This window comes from Lagenorhynchus albirostris, chromosome 12 (assembly GCF_949774975.1).
Source record: "Lagenorhynchus albirostris chromosome 12, mLagAlb1.1, whole genome shotgun sequence".
Taxonomy (NCBI): domain Eukaryota; kingdom Metazoa; phylum Chordata; class Mammalia; order Artiodactyla; family Delphinidae; genus Lagenorhynchus; species Lagenorhynchus albirostris.
This window is the reverse complement of record NC_083106.1, coordinates 71,258,409-71,276,193: the sequence shown is the minus strand read 5'-3', so window position 1 is coordinate 71,276,193 and position 17,785 is coordinate 71,258,409. Positions and strand designations below refer to the sequence as shown.

Genomic DNA, 17,785 nt, shown 5'->3' with positions numbered 1-17,785 from the left:
AGGCTGTGGTTCTCTGAACCTCAGTAATACCTGAAGGATGGTATTAATAAAAGAGATACTGTTGCTGCCATGTGGTAAAACTAAGATGCGCAAGACCCAGGGCAATGACAGGACCATTTGCACTTTCTTTGATGTAACTGCCATGAGATGGAATACGTAATAGACTCAGAACCAGAAGACCTAGGTTTGAAACACAGCCTTGCGTTCTGGTGGTTAAGAATGGGGGTGGAGGTGCGGTCTAGAGCCAGGCTTTGAACCTCCTGTTCCTCCGCTCACTAGCTGTGTGAGCGTGGGCAAGCTAATCTCCCTGGCTCAGTTTCTGTACCTGTGGAATGGGAATAATATTGATAATATACCTTCCTCATGGTGTTTCTCATAAAAATGAAATGAATGAATAAGTACAAATCGTTGAGAACAGGGCCTGGAATACAGAAAGCACTGAATAAATATTAGCTATTTTAATTTGCATTATTATTATCTGATGAGTATCTCATGGTTTTTTATGAGTGACACCTATTTATACGCTAAGCAACTTGTGTCCCACGGAACAGGGAAAATCAGGTGTAGCACAAAAAGCCTAACGTAGGAATCAGAGTTTCAGTCTCCAATAACAACTTACCCTTCCTGGCTCTGCTCCTTATTTATAAAAGTAAGGTCATTGGACTAGTTGATCCTTCCAGCTACAATAGTCCAAGATTCTAAGAAAGAGGCATAGAACCATTAAACCCAGCTGCCCCGACCCAGTCCTGGATCCAACCTGGGTGCTCTAAGGTTCTACCTTCCAGAGACCTTGTTCAGATTTAAAGCTGCCATTGCAGGACTTCGGGTTAAAAAGCTGGATGTGGTTCACCAAGATGGATATGGAAACTGCCTTCTGCCACCTCTCCCCAGAGCTCTGAAGCTCTCAGAGGGGAATCAAACTGGCAGCAGTTACAGTGGCAGCACCTGCCGCCTGCCCCCTCCAAAGGAGCCGTCGACACCCCCAGTCCCCTCTGCCTCAGTTTCTGGCACCAAAGCATCAACTCCGATTTCCCCTCCTGTGGTCTCCAGGGCTCAGAGGGAGCCTGGACCTGTCTACTGGTCATTCTGCTTATCCTGGATCTCACCGGCTCCTTCCAAGGTCGACCCCTTCTTCGAGTCTTTCTCATTTGTACAGAGCTCCAGGCTGTCATTTCAGACACCCATCTATGCTCAGTCTTATTGACATCTCAAATGTGGACCTTACCCTTGGAGTCCACCCTGTCCCGGCAGGGAAAAAGGTGCTGCTTCTGCCCCTGAGGGTGTACTGCCCATGCCTCTGCTTCTCCCTAGCTCAGTCCTTTGGAATTCTCTAGAATGTCAAATGGCCATGCCAGTTTGCATTTTACTGGTGCGTCTGTCCACCCATCTCCAGCCAGCCAGCCAGCCAATATTTATTAAATGCTTCCTACAGCCGAGCACTGTCCTAAGTTCTGTTGATGCAACACTGAGCAAAAATAGACATTCTCCCTGTTCTCATTCAACACACATTTTTGTACAGGAAAAAAGACAAACAAAAAAAAAAGAAAGAAAAAGCACTGTAAATAGTGAAAAGAGCCATGAAGAAAATAAAACGAGGTGAGATTATAGAATAATGGTGACAGGGATTGGGGAATTTAGTAAGGGACAGGGGGTGGGGGTGAGGTTAGGCTTCTTAGGGGAAGGGACACCTGAGCTGAGACCTGAAAGAAAAGAGGACCCAGTCATGCAAAGCTCTGGTCCAGAGTATTCTCCTGGAAGCAGAGAACAGGCAGTGCACAGACCCTGCAGCCAGGACCAGCCCACGAGAGGGAGCAGGAAGTAAGGCCAGTGTGACTGGAACAGAGTGAGTGAGACGGAGCGAGCAGGGGATTAGGCCAGAGAGGGAGATAGGGACAGATACTGCTGGGCTTTGTGGGTCCGGATAAGGAGTCTGGATTTTGTTCTCACTGCAATAGAAAGTCACAGAAGGACCGTAAGCGGGGAGTGACGTGGTAAGTCCATCCTTCTTGGGGCTGCAACAACTATGGTATGTGATTCTCAACCAAATCCTACATTGTTTGCTCAGAATCATACCAGGGATATTAAGGGACTGGACCAGAGCAGAAGTGAAAAGTATAAAAAAACCACCCAACGATATCCCTGTTCACCTGGGAGAAATGTTGCACTATAATTTAAGAAGTTAGAATTTCATATACATTAATGGCTCTAACTAATAAGATAAACCCTTCCTTCTGGGATTTGACAGTGATAAGAGCTCAGGCAGTAGTGCTGTCTGAAGCCTCAGAAACCTAAAATAACATTTTTACAGAAAAAGCAGCATTGCTCACAGTAACTGACTCGCCCTGCAAAGTTAGAGAACTGGAAATGTAAAGATGGTATCTTTAACAAGTGTCATTCTACTATATTACAGCTCTTGCCAACACAGCTCTTTTATCTCCATGGGTTTTTTTCTTTGGTTTTTTTTTTGCGGTACGCGGGCCTCTCACTGTTGCGGCCTCTCCTGTTGCGGAGCACAGGCTCCGGATGTGCAGGCTCAGCGGCCGTGGCTCACGGGCCCAGCCGCTCCGCGGCATGTGGGATCCTCCCGGACCGGGGCACGAACCCATGTCCCCCGCATCGGCAGGCGGACTCTCAACCACTGCGCCACCAGGGAAGCCCCAACACAGCTTTTTGTTAAAAAAAAAAAAAAAAAAAAAAAACGCGCACTAAAGTGAGTTTCCACTTGAAGAAATAAATCCCCAACATGGGCAACATTTGCAGCCCAGTTCCTTGCCATTGTAATAACTGATGAGGTAGGTGTTCCGAAGATGACAAAGCAGAGCGTCTCTTTCTAATCCTGACAGACATCCTCCCCTGTTCCCTGATACTTTATCTTGGAGTGAAGGCCTGCGTGGGGAAGTCAATTCCTGGTGTGTCCTTGATAAGAATGCATCTTTCCAGGGGTAACGGCAGGAACAAGATCTCTTTAGCAGACATTGTTTGTGAACCCGCGCCCAGTTTCTCTGTACCTTTGAAACTGGGAGAAGTGTGTGTGCCCCTGACAATCATGTTCAGCAAATGCACTGAAAGCAGAAGCACAGTCACTAATAGAGAGGGACAGTCAGCAATGATCCTGATGGTGAGAGCCCCTGTGATGACAGGTGCCGGGAGCGAACACGGATGGCACGCAGGGCGGGCCAGGCTTTCGTACCTGTGTGTGTATGTGTGCTCGAGGTGAGCGCCTTGAAGGGGCTGCTTTTCCTCCGTCTCCTGGAGAAGAAATACAGATTGGGCCTCCTCTCAAATCCCCCACGCCCGACCTAGATTACTCTTTTACCTTTAATCTCTTTAAGACTTGCGCGTAGGCTACCTTGTAATAAAATGATTCTAGATTTATATCACCCATGGATGACAGTTCTATCTCCCCCAACAGGCTGTAAAATCCTCCAAGTCCGAGTCATCTCTTTTGCTCTTCACTCATCCATCATATAAAAACTTCCAACAGTGGAGACGGGAGTGAAATAAAAAATAATTGTCTTCCAGCCTCTCTCCCCCACTGTTAAGTTTCTCGCATCTCCCATAAAAGTTTGTGGGTGAACTTTTGTGTTATTCAATGTTCAATCCAAAGAGCAAAACTTAGAAGAAATATGGATTGATACACAGAATTTTAAATCAGTTCCAGTTCAGGGCAGTAGACAAATAATTACAATAATCACATAATAAGGGGGTGTTGTGGACCTTCCAAGGCAGATGTGACCACTCACACCCCGTCCACCTCCTGGGGCTTCGGCGAGCACTGAATTTGGGTAGCAGAAGCTGTTACCCAGCGTAAGCCTGGCGAGTCCAGCTCTGTCTCTAACATGCTGGCTACTCCCTGGCCAACTGACTCCATCTCTCTGGGTCTCAGTTTCCTCTCCTACAAAATAGGAAGGTGTTCTCTCTGGTCCTTGAATCTAGGACCTTCAAGCTGATCATCAAGTAATGATCAATTCAAACAGGTATCACACAGCCAAAGTCGGAAATGTGTGTATCAGGAAGAAAATCACAGAGACAATCAATGTAACAGAGTACCAGGAGGATATGGACGCAAATTATTATGGAGCAGTTATTATTATTATTCTTTTTACCAAATCCCTGAGCTATATTTCATAGGAAAATCCACGTCTTGTTTTACCACAGAGACGCACCAAGCGACATCCACCAATTCTGAAGCTATCTCAGGACACATCAGCAACCCTTCAGAAGTGGAAACAAGCCACCCACGTTCAGTCATTTCTCAGCAATGCACGTGGCCTGCTCAACAGGCTCAGAGGGCTTGGGAATATTTTTCCAATGCTGAGAGTCACAGATAAGTTCAGTAACATTCAGTAGCTATATGGTCACAAGTGAAGTGACCAGCCAACATGTGAATTCTCATATGCCACCTGGGTGACAACTAGCTAGCTGCCTACCAGGGAAGGTGTCTTCCTGCTGGTCAGTCCACATGTGTTATTCTGTTCTGTACTGCTCTGACCAGGAGCACAGATAAATACCCAGAGAAGGGAGGGAGTGGGGAGAGAGGGAAAAGGTGCCGCGAGTGGGGGGAGGATGCAGCCGCTGTTAAACCTCCATTTGGCAATCTGACTGCAAGCTAAAAGCAGCAAAGATACTAATGCTGGCCGAAAATCCTTGTTCTAGGGCAAAGCTGGGAAAAGGGAAGTGGCATTCACAAGTGTCTTTGCCGAACATTCCCGCCTCTTCTCTCAGAGGCGGGAAAGACGGAGATGACGAGAACAAGCCCCGGGTTAGAGAGACATGGGTTCGGCCACTACTAGACAATTATCTAATCAGTTCTGAGGCTCCATTTAGAAAGAGACAGAACAAGGCAATACACGCGTTGTGCTCGTTATTACTATCCTGTGAAAATGTGGGTTTCCGTGGGCTAGCGCCTGTTAAAGACAGGGTCCTTAAAAAACGACAACAAGTCAAACTGAGAAATCACGCCGTGGTAAAGGAGCCATGCCTTACCTGGAAAGAATTCATGCAGCGGAGGGAGGGAGGCAACATGGCATTGCTCCTTGACAATATCAACAGCAGCTCCAAGCAGGTTGCAGAGGGCAGGGTGAGGCAGTGGACACTGACGTCACTTTCCCACGAGCTGGCGAGCCTGAAACACACCAATATGTGCAACTTCATCATTGCATCCGGTCAGACGTATTTCAAAAATCTGATGTAAGGAGAAAACTTTTGGTTGTGGGAGAGAAAGGGCGATGTACAAGAAATAGAAATAAAGTGGTTATACTAAAAATTCACAGAGAACATGTACAAGACATTTTTAGAGTGTTTTTGATAGAAAACAGACGGATTAGGCAATTTTTTTCAGGTCAACAGCTCATACTCAAAGTTTAAGAGTTGTATGAAATGCAGTCTCATTTGTGAGGGACCTATTGGGGTGGGGGGTTAATAGCTAACACATCAAACGCTTCCTTTGTTCTACGCCCTGTTCCACATGTAGTAATCTTGTTCAACCCCCAGAGAGCTATGAAATGGAACTACTGTTATCCCATTCTCCAGATGTGGAAATTCTTTCTGACTTGGATATGGCCCATGAAATACCTGGTTCTGTTTTTTTTTTTTTCCAGACTTTTAAAAAGTGATAGAATCCTTTTATCAATAATTCTTATAAAAGCCCCTGTTCATAATACAAACGAGAGTGAAGCTGCTCTCCTGGAAGGGAAGCGTTGGCGGAAGACCCCGTCATCTTCCAGAGAGGCCCGTGAAGCAGCTCTGCTACTTCCTGTGGGACCTACTCGAAAATCCTCTCACCAGGGAGGGGAGAGAGAACGGAGGGCTAGAAAAGTAAAGAGACCTGTCTGAGATGAGGCAGATGTTTAGAAGACGCTGTGGCTGGCTCTGAATCCTGGTTTCCTGACTTCCCATCTAGTGCTTAAAGTAAAGGGAAAATCAGGAAAGCATTATGAGAATACAACGTACTGAGAAGAGCATGGGTCTTATGCTATCAACTCTATTTACTTGAGTACTTCCTGCCTGTGCCCCTACCAAAGTGTCTCTTATCACTGTCCTAATTTTGAAAGGGTAATATATGTGTATTTTAAATATATATTTCCTCTTAAAAATACACGTTTGCCTTTCCTTAAACCTCTCTCTGTAAAGGTACCTTTAACCGAACCAGTGGTGACTTCTGCCAAGTTGAGAGAGCATCAGTGGTTGAGGGCATAAGGGATTTAACACTTTCTATGACGAGCCATAGCAGATGCTTTAGCTGTGTGGTCCACCAGGTTACTTAGGCTGATACATCTCTGAGGTGTGCTGGGGAGTTAACTCTGCAGCATTTGCCTACTAGCTGGACTGAGATAGGACACTGTCCACTTTCCTAAAAAATGGTCTATTTCAGCAGGTGCACAGTTGAGTGCTTTTTCTATGTTTTAAAAAATTACTCTTTTCTATTGATTGGCTAAGTTATTCTTTCTGCTTTTACCAACTCTATAACATTCCCAACATTTCACTGGCATGCAAGTAAAAATCTTGCTGTCTTTGGTAAAAGTCAAGTGTCGCACTAGCGCGGTGGCTTCAAGCTCATCCTCCCCTCCCCCTTCCTTAGGACCCACAACCACATGGTTACTTTCCATTCCCTGAACTGCAATATACTACACATGCTGTGTCTTGCTCATACAGTCTTCTGGGCCTAGAAGGCTGTTATCCTTACTGGTGAACTTCTGTTCATCCTGCAAGAACCACTCAGGTAACAGTTCTTAGAGACATCCTCCAGTGTCCCTTATGAGAATTAACTACTTGCTTAATACCGTACTTGTAGCTATTACAATCCTTAACCACCACCCTCCTTGTATTCTTATCTGGGCTGTGTCTACATCTCTGACTCATCGTAGATGAGACATGAGCAACCATGGCCTGTGGATTCCTCTAACTCTACAGCTAGTGTGGAAATAAAGATAAGGTTGGTGGTGTTGTTCCTCAGATACACCCAGGTATTGACTTTTTTAGTGGCTAAAAGCAATAGTGATTTTTCACTTTTACTGTATGTTCAATCAACAACTTAAGTTTTCAGAATTGATACCGCCTGCCCTATCACCCACAATAGGGCTGACTAAAGCTATTTTCATTCTGAAATTATTTTCAGTGTCTTGAAAAGGTATTTGCTTTTTCTGAATTGGATCTCTTGCCTCAACAAGAGGAGGCCTGGAGCGTGAATGTCCGTTGAGGACTCATCTGTGAAACCCCCAAACCTAACTCTGGCTCATCATGCTGCAGACCGTCAGCAAGGGTGTCCCCCAAGACGAAGGGAACACCACAACCTGGACCGGGGCTGCTGAAGCTCATAGTGAAGGGTCCTGCCAATCAGAGATCAACTGAAGCCACTTTCACTTCTCATCATTTTCTTCTCCTCTTTTGGCAGTGATCATATTTGCAAGAGAAAGAGAAAGTGGTGAATTATACAAATAAATCGTTCCAGAACAGAGTTATATCTTGGCTTATGGCTATAACATGCTCTCCATATTGAATGCTTAAATTTGACAAGTCTTAGGCCTTAGGTTGCTTCTGACTATCATCTCACCTGTGCCTACCCATCCAGACGGTGGGCCAGGCACTCTATTGACGGTTGTTGTGTCTAATCCTACGGCAGCCCTCAAAGGCAGGCATGTTCATCCCATTTTAAAGTTGAGGAAACCAGAGGTCAGAGAGTTTAAGTGATGGTCCAGCATCGTGCAGCTGGTGGATGAGGGGGCCAGGATTCACTCAAGCGAGCCCGAATTCAAAGCCTTGCTCTCTCCCCATCGTACCACACTGATCTCTGAAGACGTCATAAGTAGCATTATCCTCTCCAAACAAACCACAAGTAGGACCTTAGTAAAGGAATCTGCCAACGCCTGTTTCTTCTGCATTTTAACTCTTTAGCTCATAAAAGATAGAGTTAAGAGTATCTTCATTTTTCTGTAGGAAATTATTTTATCCTTTCTAAGCTGCTACTTTATTACATATATATTCTAAAACTTGAATAAGAAAGGTGGTAAGATGGACATAGGAAAATACATCTATGTCACAGTAAGCAAAAATAGTTCTACAGTGAGAAAAAAATTAGGAGGCAACACAAATATAAACGGTTATTTCCACGAGAGGAATATAAAAACCTGTTTCTTACATTTTATTCTTTCTTATTTTCCAAGTGTTATTTTTTATAATCAGAAACAAGTTAATGTTATGATGTTGATGTGATCTGTGGTGCAGACAAAGGAATGTTTAAATGCTGTTTAAAGGTATCACCATGCTGCTAAGTGGCTACGGTGTGACCTATCAAAAAGGACACTCAAATAGAAAATAAAATACATTAGCACTGCCTTGTCACTCACCAGCAAGTGATCTTGGATAAGCCAAGTTTCCTCACAAGATCTTGGAGTTTATACATAACCTAACCAATGTATCAAACCACCAACATTTACATAAAAAGGACATTCATTCCACAAATGATAACCATAGTCACAAAGAAAAAATACAATTATTAGTTATACATGTTAATTAGTCATGTTTCTCTGTAACTATAAGTATGTGTATGGCATGTAAATCCAAAACTAGCATTTTCAATCCAATCTTAAAGTATTCTGTGATTTAACAATTTTTATCTCTATTGAAGCTCAGAAAGGTGAAGAACGTTGTACTGATCACAGAGTAAGTGATGGAGAAGAAACTCAAGCATGTTCCTCTCCACCTAAATCTCATTCTTTTCTTGCTATATCATAAACAGAGCAAAAGCATAGCAGATATTTTTTAATAAATTTTATCCAAAAAAATAGAGAAGCCCAAGGGCAAATAATGGGATAAATTTTATTTATTTTTTTGCTTTACATAAATTTTATTATTAGAGTTTGAAAGCAGATATATCTGATATTTATCAAGTTTTGCAATGAGAGAAGAAAATTTTACTTACTCTGATCTAAATCCTATCTCCTGAGTCCTCTTTGGGATAAATTTTAGATATCTCAGAACATGTCATTTTTTAATACTTTGAACAGCCTCATTTTTTTTATTTTTTATTTATTTATTTTTTTTGCGGTACGCGGGCCTCTCACTGTTGTGGCCTCTCCCGTTGCGGAGTACAGGCTCCAGACGCGCAGGCTCAGAGGCCATGGCTCATGGGCCCAGCCGCTCCGCGGCATGTGGGATCTTCCCGGACCGGGGCACGAACCCGTGTCGCCTGCATCGGCAGGTGGACTCTCAACCACTGTACCACCAGGGAAGCCCTGAACAGCCTTATTTTTGACATCAGATAATCCAGCTGGACCTAATATGGCTCTCAAATCCTAATATTCATCCTATCCTTTTTTTTTTTTCTCAGTACACATTTCATTTGCCCAGGACGTATTTTTTTAGTGTTAAGACTTATAAATTTTCTTTACAATTTTAATTGCATAAAACATTACTTTAATCACATGAAACATCCATATCTGTAGAGAAAATGAGAAAGTAATACATGAAAAATGAAAATAGCTGTTTTGGAAAGTTACAGCTATGGGTAGGTTTTCCCCAAAACTTCAGTTAATGTTTTAAATTTTTGTTTTCTAATTAAGGAATAAAGAAATGAGAACAGGAAGGAAAGAGGGAGAAAATTCAGTTTATCTTAATATAAGTACCAAACTCATTATGTATTATTTAGGGCATGTGTTGTTTAAGCCAGAGCTGATACTTGAGACTATCCACCCATAGCTCAAATATCAATACAAATTTCTGTTAATGATATAAACGTTTTAAGAAACAGGATTCTAATCATCCAGAATCTGGATTATTTCTGTTATTTCCTACAAAGACATCATAGACCTAAATCACATTCGACCTATAAAATCAACAAGATACTTCAAACAGAATAATGAACTAAATATCAAGTGAAACCTATTTCTGTGATTTTTAAAGCACTGGGAGAGGAAAAGCCTTCCTAGGAGACCAGAGCTGTCAGCCAGGTGACCTTAGTCTAAGAGACCAAATGTGAGCAGAGGACACACCATCTTTATTTCTAAACTTCTGCCTTGACAAAATTCCCTAGAGAAGCAGCTATGGCCTATCTATTTTTAAAGAGGCAATGAGAAGGAGAAAAAAAGTCATTTTCCATCACTTCTAACAAAAATAGTGAAACTGAGAATGAATCAAACACCCATCAATATTAAGAAAAGAACCTGAGAAAATAGAAAGGTGATACAGTCTTCTAGGAAACATAGAGGTCATTTAATGTAACAAAGGCAAAAATGACAAATAGAGATCATATAACACCTCTGCCAAAAATTACAATTATATCAAAAGAGTCCAACACACTGTAATACGGTATAAAAGAGCTCAACTTGAAAATATTTAACTTAAATCTCAAGTTTCTCAAATTTTAGTAGTTGAATTGGACACTGCAGTCCTAGAAAGACCTAAAAAGGCAAACAGCCTTTATTAATGATGTTGAAATATAATATTGTTTATACATGTAGATTCTTAAAATTCAGTTTCAAAGCTTTAACAATGATAATCTCATTAATGTAAGCTGTCAAAATACCAAATCAGGCAAATGACCAAAACTTAGTGCTAGAATCATTAAAAACATACAACCATTTAACACATAATTTGGAAAAAGAGTCAAAAAATTTTAAATTCTTACATTGTCAACAACACAAAATTCTGCAACAACTAAATGTACTGGCATATCTGTTATGATAAGCTGTATTAACTCCATCATATTTAAATATTTTAAAACTACTAATTCGTAAAAATAGAACTTGAAAAATGCACATACCAACTACTGCTTATAAATTTCAAAATAAGGTCCATTAAGTGATGAACAGTATTTCTTTGAAATTACAGTGTTTTCTTTGAAAATCACAGGAAAAAAGTGAGCTTTTTAAATCACAAATGTCAAAACAGTCCTTCAACTCTCTTTGAATTAAAGGGCTCTTGAGAGAAGAGATTTTGGTACACAATTCCTGAAAGCTATGGCTTTCAAACTTTGCTCCTAAGACCTATAAGCTTATCAAGAGAGAGATATAAACTTCTTTCTCTCTCCCATGTATCAGAAAGCACGGGGAAAATGGTTCTGCTTAAATAAGATACCAACAAGGCAATCTCAAAATTAAGTGTATTAATTCATGCCAAAAAACAATAAGAGATTTTGCTTTTTGTAAATGACTGTAATATTGCAAGATACCAGTTGTTGAGAACATCGGACTGGCGTTATCCTTATCACTAAAGAAGAGAACTGACCCTACGAACATGCCTGCCAGAAACTTCATAATTAGAAGTAATATCATTAGAGATGTCATAATTTAAAGAAGTCCATCTAAAGAGGCCAGTTAGTCCTTCAGATTTTTTGAAACTGTAGAAAATGTCAAGTATACAAAAGGATATTTGGAAGAAAATAAATTAAAAAACTTATACCATATTCAAAATTAAAGTCAAGATGTGTTAATGGCATAAGTGTAAAAAACAAATCTATAAAAAAGAAACTTTCCAGAAAAATCTAAGAAACTACAACAAACTCATAAGCCATAAGGGCTTTATTTTTTTTAATGGTATTGTTAATAAACAAAAAATCTTTAAAAATCACAGGCAGAGGGCAGAAACCATTGTGATAGAAAGAACTACTGCATATTTATAAAAGGAGGACAAAGGATGCAAATTCATTTTTTAAAAGGCTTTCAAGTAGCGATTTCCAAACCATTTGAACGTCACAGGTTTCTGTGATAATATGATTAAAACTATGAAGTCTCTCCCTACAACGGTGTTTTTTTTATTTTTTATTTTTATTTTTTGCGGTACGCAGGCCTCTCTCTGTTGTGGCCTCTCCCGCTGCGGAGCACAGGCTCCAGACGCGCAGGCTCAGCGGCCATGGCTCATGGGCCCAGCCGCTGCGCGGCACGTGGGATCTTCCCGGACTGGGGCACGAACCCGTGTCCCCTGCATCGGCAGGCAGACTCTCAACTACTGCACCACCAAGAAAGCCCTCGTTTATTTATACAAAGAAAATTTTGCACAGAATTTTGATTGTTTCTCAGACTACCGAATTCCCGAAGCCCATTCATGCCCTCCTTTCATATATATATGGAATCATACAATATATGAACTTATTTTTCCTGGCTTCTTTCACTTAGCATGTTTTTAAGATTCATGGACCTCAGCATAAGAACCACTGTTTTTTAGGTCAAAATCTGATTTCTAATTTACCATATTTGATAACATATTTTAAAAGTTCCAACTAATTATACATCATTGTATTTGTGTTAGCATATTTTAGTAAGTATAACCAGTTAGAAAAAAATTTTGAAGCATTTTAAAGAGAAAGTCTCCTGGCTCACATTTGTATCTCAATCCATTACCAGAGGAAGTTAGTTGAAAAGGAGACTGAGAAATGCATTTCCAATCCTTTAACCACTTTCCTGAGTAACTGAAGTCAATGTATGAGGTTAGGATGTAATAAATTAGGTCCACTCTGATGACATTCTCATAAATAAACCTCACACTGGGGCTCCCTAGCTTCCCTGTCCCATCAGGTGCCACCGAAGCGAACACGTCCATTGATCAACACTACCTACTCTGTCCCACAGTTTAAGTCCTTTGCCAATGTGGATGGAAAAGTGCTTATGATGCATGAAGTACAAAGCAATGGATTAAGACTTCTTCTTTTATTATTTCCTAGACCTGGTATATTTCCTAGACCTGGTATAACAAACAGGTTATCTTCATTTCTCAATTCAAATCGGTTGGCAGTGACCGTGTTGAGATGTTCAGTGAAAACACATTTGGTCTCAGCAGAGAAGAGAGAGATGATCTATCGGAGCTGTATCAGCCTGTGACTTCAGAAGGAGTGTTTCCTGGTGGTTTGCGCCATCCACCCCTCCTCTCCCCTGCCTTTACTGAATACCATCATCTTCAGCATCCCTGGCTACTCTTTATAACTCTCCCTAAGTCCACTCTCAGATGGCCTTCTCTTGAAAATCCAGACACTCTTCCTTCACGAGAGGGCAGCTGGCCATGGTGTAACTCATTTAGATGAATCAGGCCTGGCCAATCTTGGTATCCCAGCTATTAGTAACTGGACTGCATGACCCTACATCACAAGTGGCTCTCTCTGATTCATCAGAAGATACATCCTGATGACTAAAAATTCTGTCCCTCTATGAGGAGAGATGAGAATCCAAATGCCAAGATCACTAACTTACACACGTCAAAGTAACTCTGGTAACGTGAAAGCCCAGATGGCCACACCCATTTCAGGTAAGGTCAGAGAATCAATTTCCAAGTTATCTTGCATAGAGAAAATTCACTTCTACCAACTTAAATTCAATTCCCCCGTAACAATTTGACTCTTCTGTACCTTAATAAAATGAATATAAGCCATAAGATCTACCAGGTCAGGCCACAGAGTCTCCTAAATTTTATATCTATCATTTACCCATTAGCGGACCCTAAAGAGATGTGATTATGGAAACTGGCAAGTATACTCCAAAGTTCTATTCAAAGGTTTTATGGATTAAGAAGTATCCCCTCCGTGAGCACCTCGAGTCAAAGAGGGAAATGTTTGACTAAATTTTTCCAAGGCAGAAAGAAATCTTGTTAAATGAAAGCTTTTGGAACCTGAGAGCAATTTCACTGAAACCCCCAAAGGCCACAATTTTTTTAAAATTATTAAATATATAGTTTCCCTTTCCTTGCCACCATACGCTTCAAATGAGCTATCTCTGATAACTGGCTTTCACTATTTTACATTCTGTTCATTTTGGAGAGGCTATTTTCAATATCTGGGACCAAAGTATGAAAAAGACACTGAAAATGTGGGTAATCATCCCTGCATAAATGTGTGTGTAAGTGGGGGTGGGAATGGGGTATTAAATATGGGATACTCAAGAAATCAGTATTCTAGAAAGGTTTTCCAGTTATTCTCAGGAGCTGATGAAAGGCAGTTAAGCACCTGAATTTACTGACATTAGGGGAGCTACAAAAGCTAACTTGTCTTTTTTTTTTTTTAACAGCAATACAACACAATGTGAATAGAAAAATGTTGCCATCCTATGAACAAATTTATACTATAATAAGAAATTATCTGTGAATGTTAAAATGAGGAAAGCTTGCATTTTGTAGCCTAAGAAATAGGAAGATAGCAACACAATGCTTCTTGATGGTCCAACCAGAAAAGCTTTTGTTTAATACTTTACTTTAAAATAACAAAAATATTTCATTTATAACCAAAGTTTTTTTGTTAAATTATTATTACTTTTTACTTACTTTTTATTTTATATTGGGGTATAGCTGATTTACAATGTTGTATTAGTTTCAGGTGTACAGCAAAGTGGCTCAGTTATGCATATACTTACATTCATTCTTTTTAAGATTCTTTTCCCATTTAGGTTATTACAGAATACTGAGTAGAGTTCCCTGTGCTATACAGTTGTTGATTGTCTATTTTGTATATAGTAGTGTGTATATGTTAAACGCAAACTCCTATTTATCCCTCCCCACAACCTTTCTCCTTTGGTAACCATAAGTTTGTTTTCTACATATTTTCTGTGAGTCCGTTTCTGTTTTGTAAATAAGTTCATTTGTATCATCTTTTTAGATTCCACATATAAGTGATATCATATGATATTTGTCTCTTCTCTGTCTTACTTCACTTAGTATGATAATCTCTAAGTCCATCCATGTTGCTGCAAATGGCATTATTTCATTCTTTTCAATGGCTGAGTAATATTCTATTGTATATATGCACCACATCTTCTTTATCCACTCCTCTGTCAATGGACATTTAGGTTGCTTCCATGTCCTGGCTATTGTAAATAGTGCTGTTATTACATTGGGGTGCATGTGTCTTTTTGAATTAGTGTTTTTGTTTTTTCTGGATACATACCCAGGAGCAGAATTGCTGGATCATACAGTAATTCTATTTTTAGTTTTTTTTGGAAACCTCCATACTGTTCTCCATAGTGGCTGCATTAATTTATATTCCCACCAACAGTGCAGGAGGGTTCCCTTTTCTCCACACAGTCTCTGGCATTTATTGTTTGTAGACTTTTTGATGATGGTCATTCAGACCGGGGTGAAGTGATACCTCACTGTAGTTTTGATTTGCATTTCTCTAATAATTAGTGATGTTGAGCATCTTTTCATATGCCTCTTGGCCACCTATATGTCTTCTCTGGAGAAATGTCTATTTAGATCTTCTGCTCATTTTTTTTTTTTACAACTTTATTGGAGTATAATTGCTTTACAATGGTGTGTTAGTTTCAGCTTTATAACAAAGTGAATCAGTTATACATATACATATGTTCCCATATCTCTTTCCTCTTACGTCTCCCTCCCTCCCACCCTCCCTATCCCACCCCTCTAGGTGGTCACAAAGCACGGAGCTGATCTCCCTGTGCTATGCGGCTACTTCCCACTAGCTATCTATTTTACGTTTGGTAGTGTATATATGTCCATGCCACTCTTTCACTTTGTCACACCTTCCCCTTCCTCTTCCCCATATCCTCAAGTCCATTCTCCAGTAGATCTGTGTCTTTACTACTGTCTTACCACTAGGTTCTTCATGACATATTTTTTTCTTAAATTCCATATATATGTGTTAGCATACAGTATTTGTCTTTCTCTTTCTGACTTACTTCACTCTGTATGACAGACTCTAGGTCTATCCACCTCATTACAAATAGCTCAATTACGTTTCTTTTTATGGCTGAGTAATATTCCATTGGAATTTGGAATGATTCGTTGTCTATTCATGTATTCCACAGATGCAGAGTACATCAAGTTGATTGTGGAGCTTTAATCTGCTGCTCCTGAGGCTGCTGGGAGAGATTTCCCTTTCTGTTCTTTGTTCTCATAGCTCCCAAGGCTCAGCTTTGTATTTGGCCCCGCTTCTGCATGTAGGTCGCTGGAGGGTGTCTGTTCTTCGCTGAGACAGGACGGGGTTAAAGGAGCAGCTGCTTCGGGGGCTCTGGCTCACTCAGGCCGGGGGGAGGGAGAGGTGCGGATGCGGGGTGAGCCTGCAGCAGCAGAGGCCAGTGGGACGTTGCACCAGCCTGAGGCACGCCATGCGTTCTCCTGGGGAAGTTGTCCCTGGATCCCGGGACCCTGGCAGTGACGGGCTGCACAGGCTCCCCGGAAGGAAGGTGTGGATAGTGACCTGTGCTTGCACACAGGTTTCCTGGTGGCTGCACCAGCAGCCTTAGCGTCTCATGCCCGTCTCTGGGGTCCGCGCTGTTAGCCGTGGCTCGCGCCCATTTCTGGAGCTCCTTTAAGCAGCGCTCTTAATCCCCTCTCCTCGCGCACCAGAAAACAAAGAGGGGAGAAAAAGTCTCTTGCCTCTTCGTCAGTTCCAGACTTTTCTCCGGACTCCCTCCTGGCTAGCCATGGTGCACTAACCCCCTGCAGGCTGTGTTCACGCCGCCAACCCCAGTCCTCTCCCTGCGATCCAACCGAAGCCTGAGCCTCAGCTCCCAGCCCCACCCACCCAGGCGGGTAAGCAGACAAGCCTCTCAGGCTGGTGAGTGCAGGTCGGCACTGATCCTCTGTGCGGGAATCTCTCCACTTTTCCCTCCGCACCCTGTTGCTGCGCTCTCCTCCGCGACTCCAAAACTTCCCCCTCCGCCACCCGCAGTCTCCACCCGCGAAGAGGCTTTTGGCGTGTGGAAACCTTTCCTCCTTCACAGCTCCCTCCCACTGGTGCAGGTCCCGTCCCTATTCTTTTGTCTCTGTTTATTCTTTTTTCTTTTGCCCTACCCAGGTACGTGGGGAGTTTCTTGCCTTTTGGGAGGTCTGAGGTCTTCTGCCAGCGTTCAGTAGGTGTTCTGTAGGAGTTGTTCCACGTGTAGATGTATTTCTGGTGTATCTGTGGGGAGGAAGGTGATCTCCGTGTTTTACTCTTCCACCATCTTCCCCTGTCCATTGTTTGATTGAGTTGTTTGTTTGATATTGAACTGCATGAGCTATTCGTGTATTTTGGAGATTAATCCCTTGTCAGTCACTTTGTTTGCAAATATTTTCTCCTATCCTGTGGGTTGTGTTTTCACTTTGTTTATGGTTTCCTTTGCTGTGCAAAAGCCTTTAAGTTTGATTAGGTCCCATTTGTTTATTTTAGGGTTTTTTGTTAACTTATTCATACAAACTTTCGAAACCTGTAAACTTGCTTTAGTTAGTGAAAGAAACATATATTTTCAGTGAAAGTATACTTTTGATACCTAAGTTTATCTCTTATTAACATCCCAAGCATCATCTTCAAATCTGCTTTCTAATTACTTACAACATTGAAATTTAGAAACTAGCAAAAATAAGTCACTACTTCAAAATATGAAACCCCCAAAAATGAAGACCTAAATGATGACTGCGGATCTACACTGACATGGAAAGATAGTCACACTATTTTGACAAGTTAAAAACAAAGCAAAAGAAGAATAAAGAACAATAATATAGCTTAAATTAATTTATATAAAACTAAATCTTCTAACCATATCTTTTTGTGTAATGTACATAAAGAGGTATATACAAGGAAGAGTGCCAAAATGTTAATAGCAGTTTCCTATGGGGACTGAAATTATAAGAATTCTGCTTGCTCTCTTATACTATATTTTCCTGTATTGTTTCAAATGTTTACAATGAATGTGACTATTTTGGTGATCATATAAAAAGTCAAGCTATTTTCATTTTGAAAATATATGAAATGAAACCTATCTTTGAATGTTTAAAATATATATTAACATTACATAAAGTAAAATTAGTTTTTATGCAAGAAATCAACCAAATCATCTTACAAGTACTTTAAACCTTTAACTTAAAAATT

At 41.0% G+C, this 17,785-nt stretch overlaps 1 protein-coding gene across 2 annotated transcripts in view; it reads right to left on the bottom strand.

The window, feature by feature from the left end:
- Nucleotides 1-17,785, bottom strand: part of UBE3D (ubiquitin protein ligase E3D) — a 153,765-nt gene that overhangs the window by 53,482 nt on the left and 82,498 nt on the right. For both annotated transcript variants that reach the window (XR_009543787.1, XM_060167560.1), the window contains one exon: nt 4,987-5,125. Coding sequence is in view for 1 of the 2 variants with exons in the window: in XM_060167560.1 (XP_060023543.1) it covers nt 4,987-5,125 (139 nt within the window). In the remaining variant the exon portion in view is untranslated. The remainder of the gene's footprint in view (nt 1-4,986; nt 5,126-17,785) is intronic.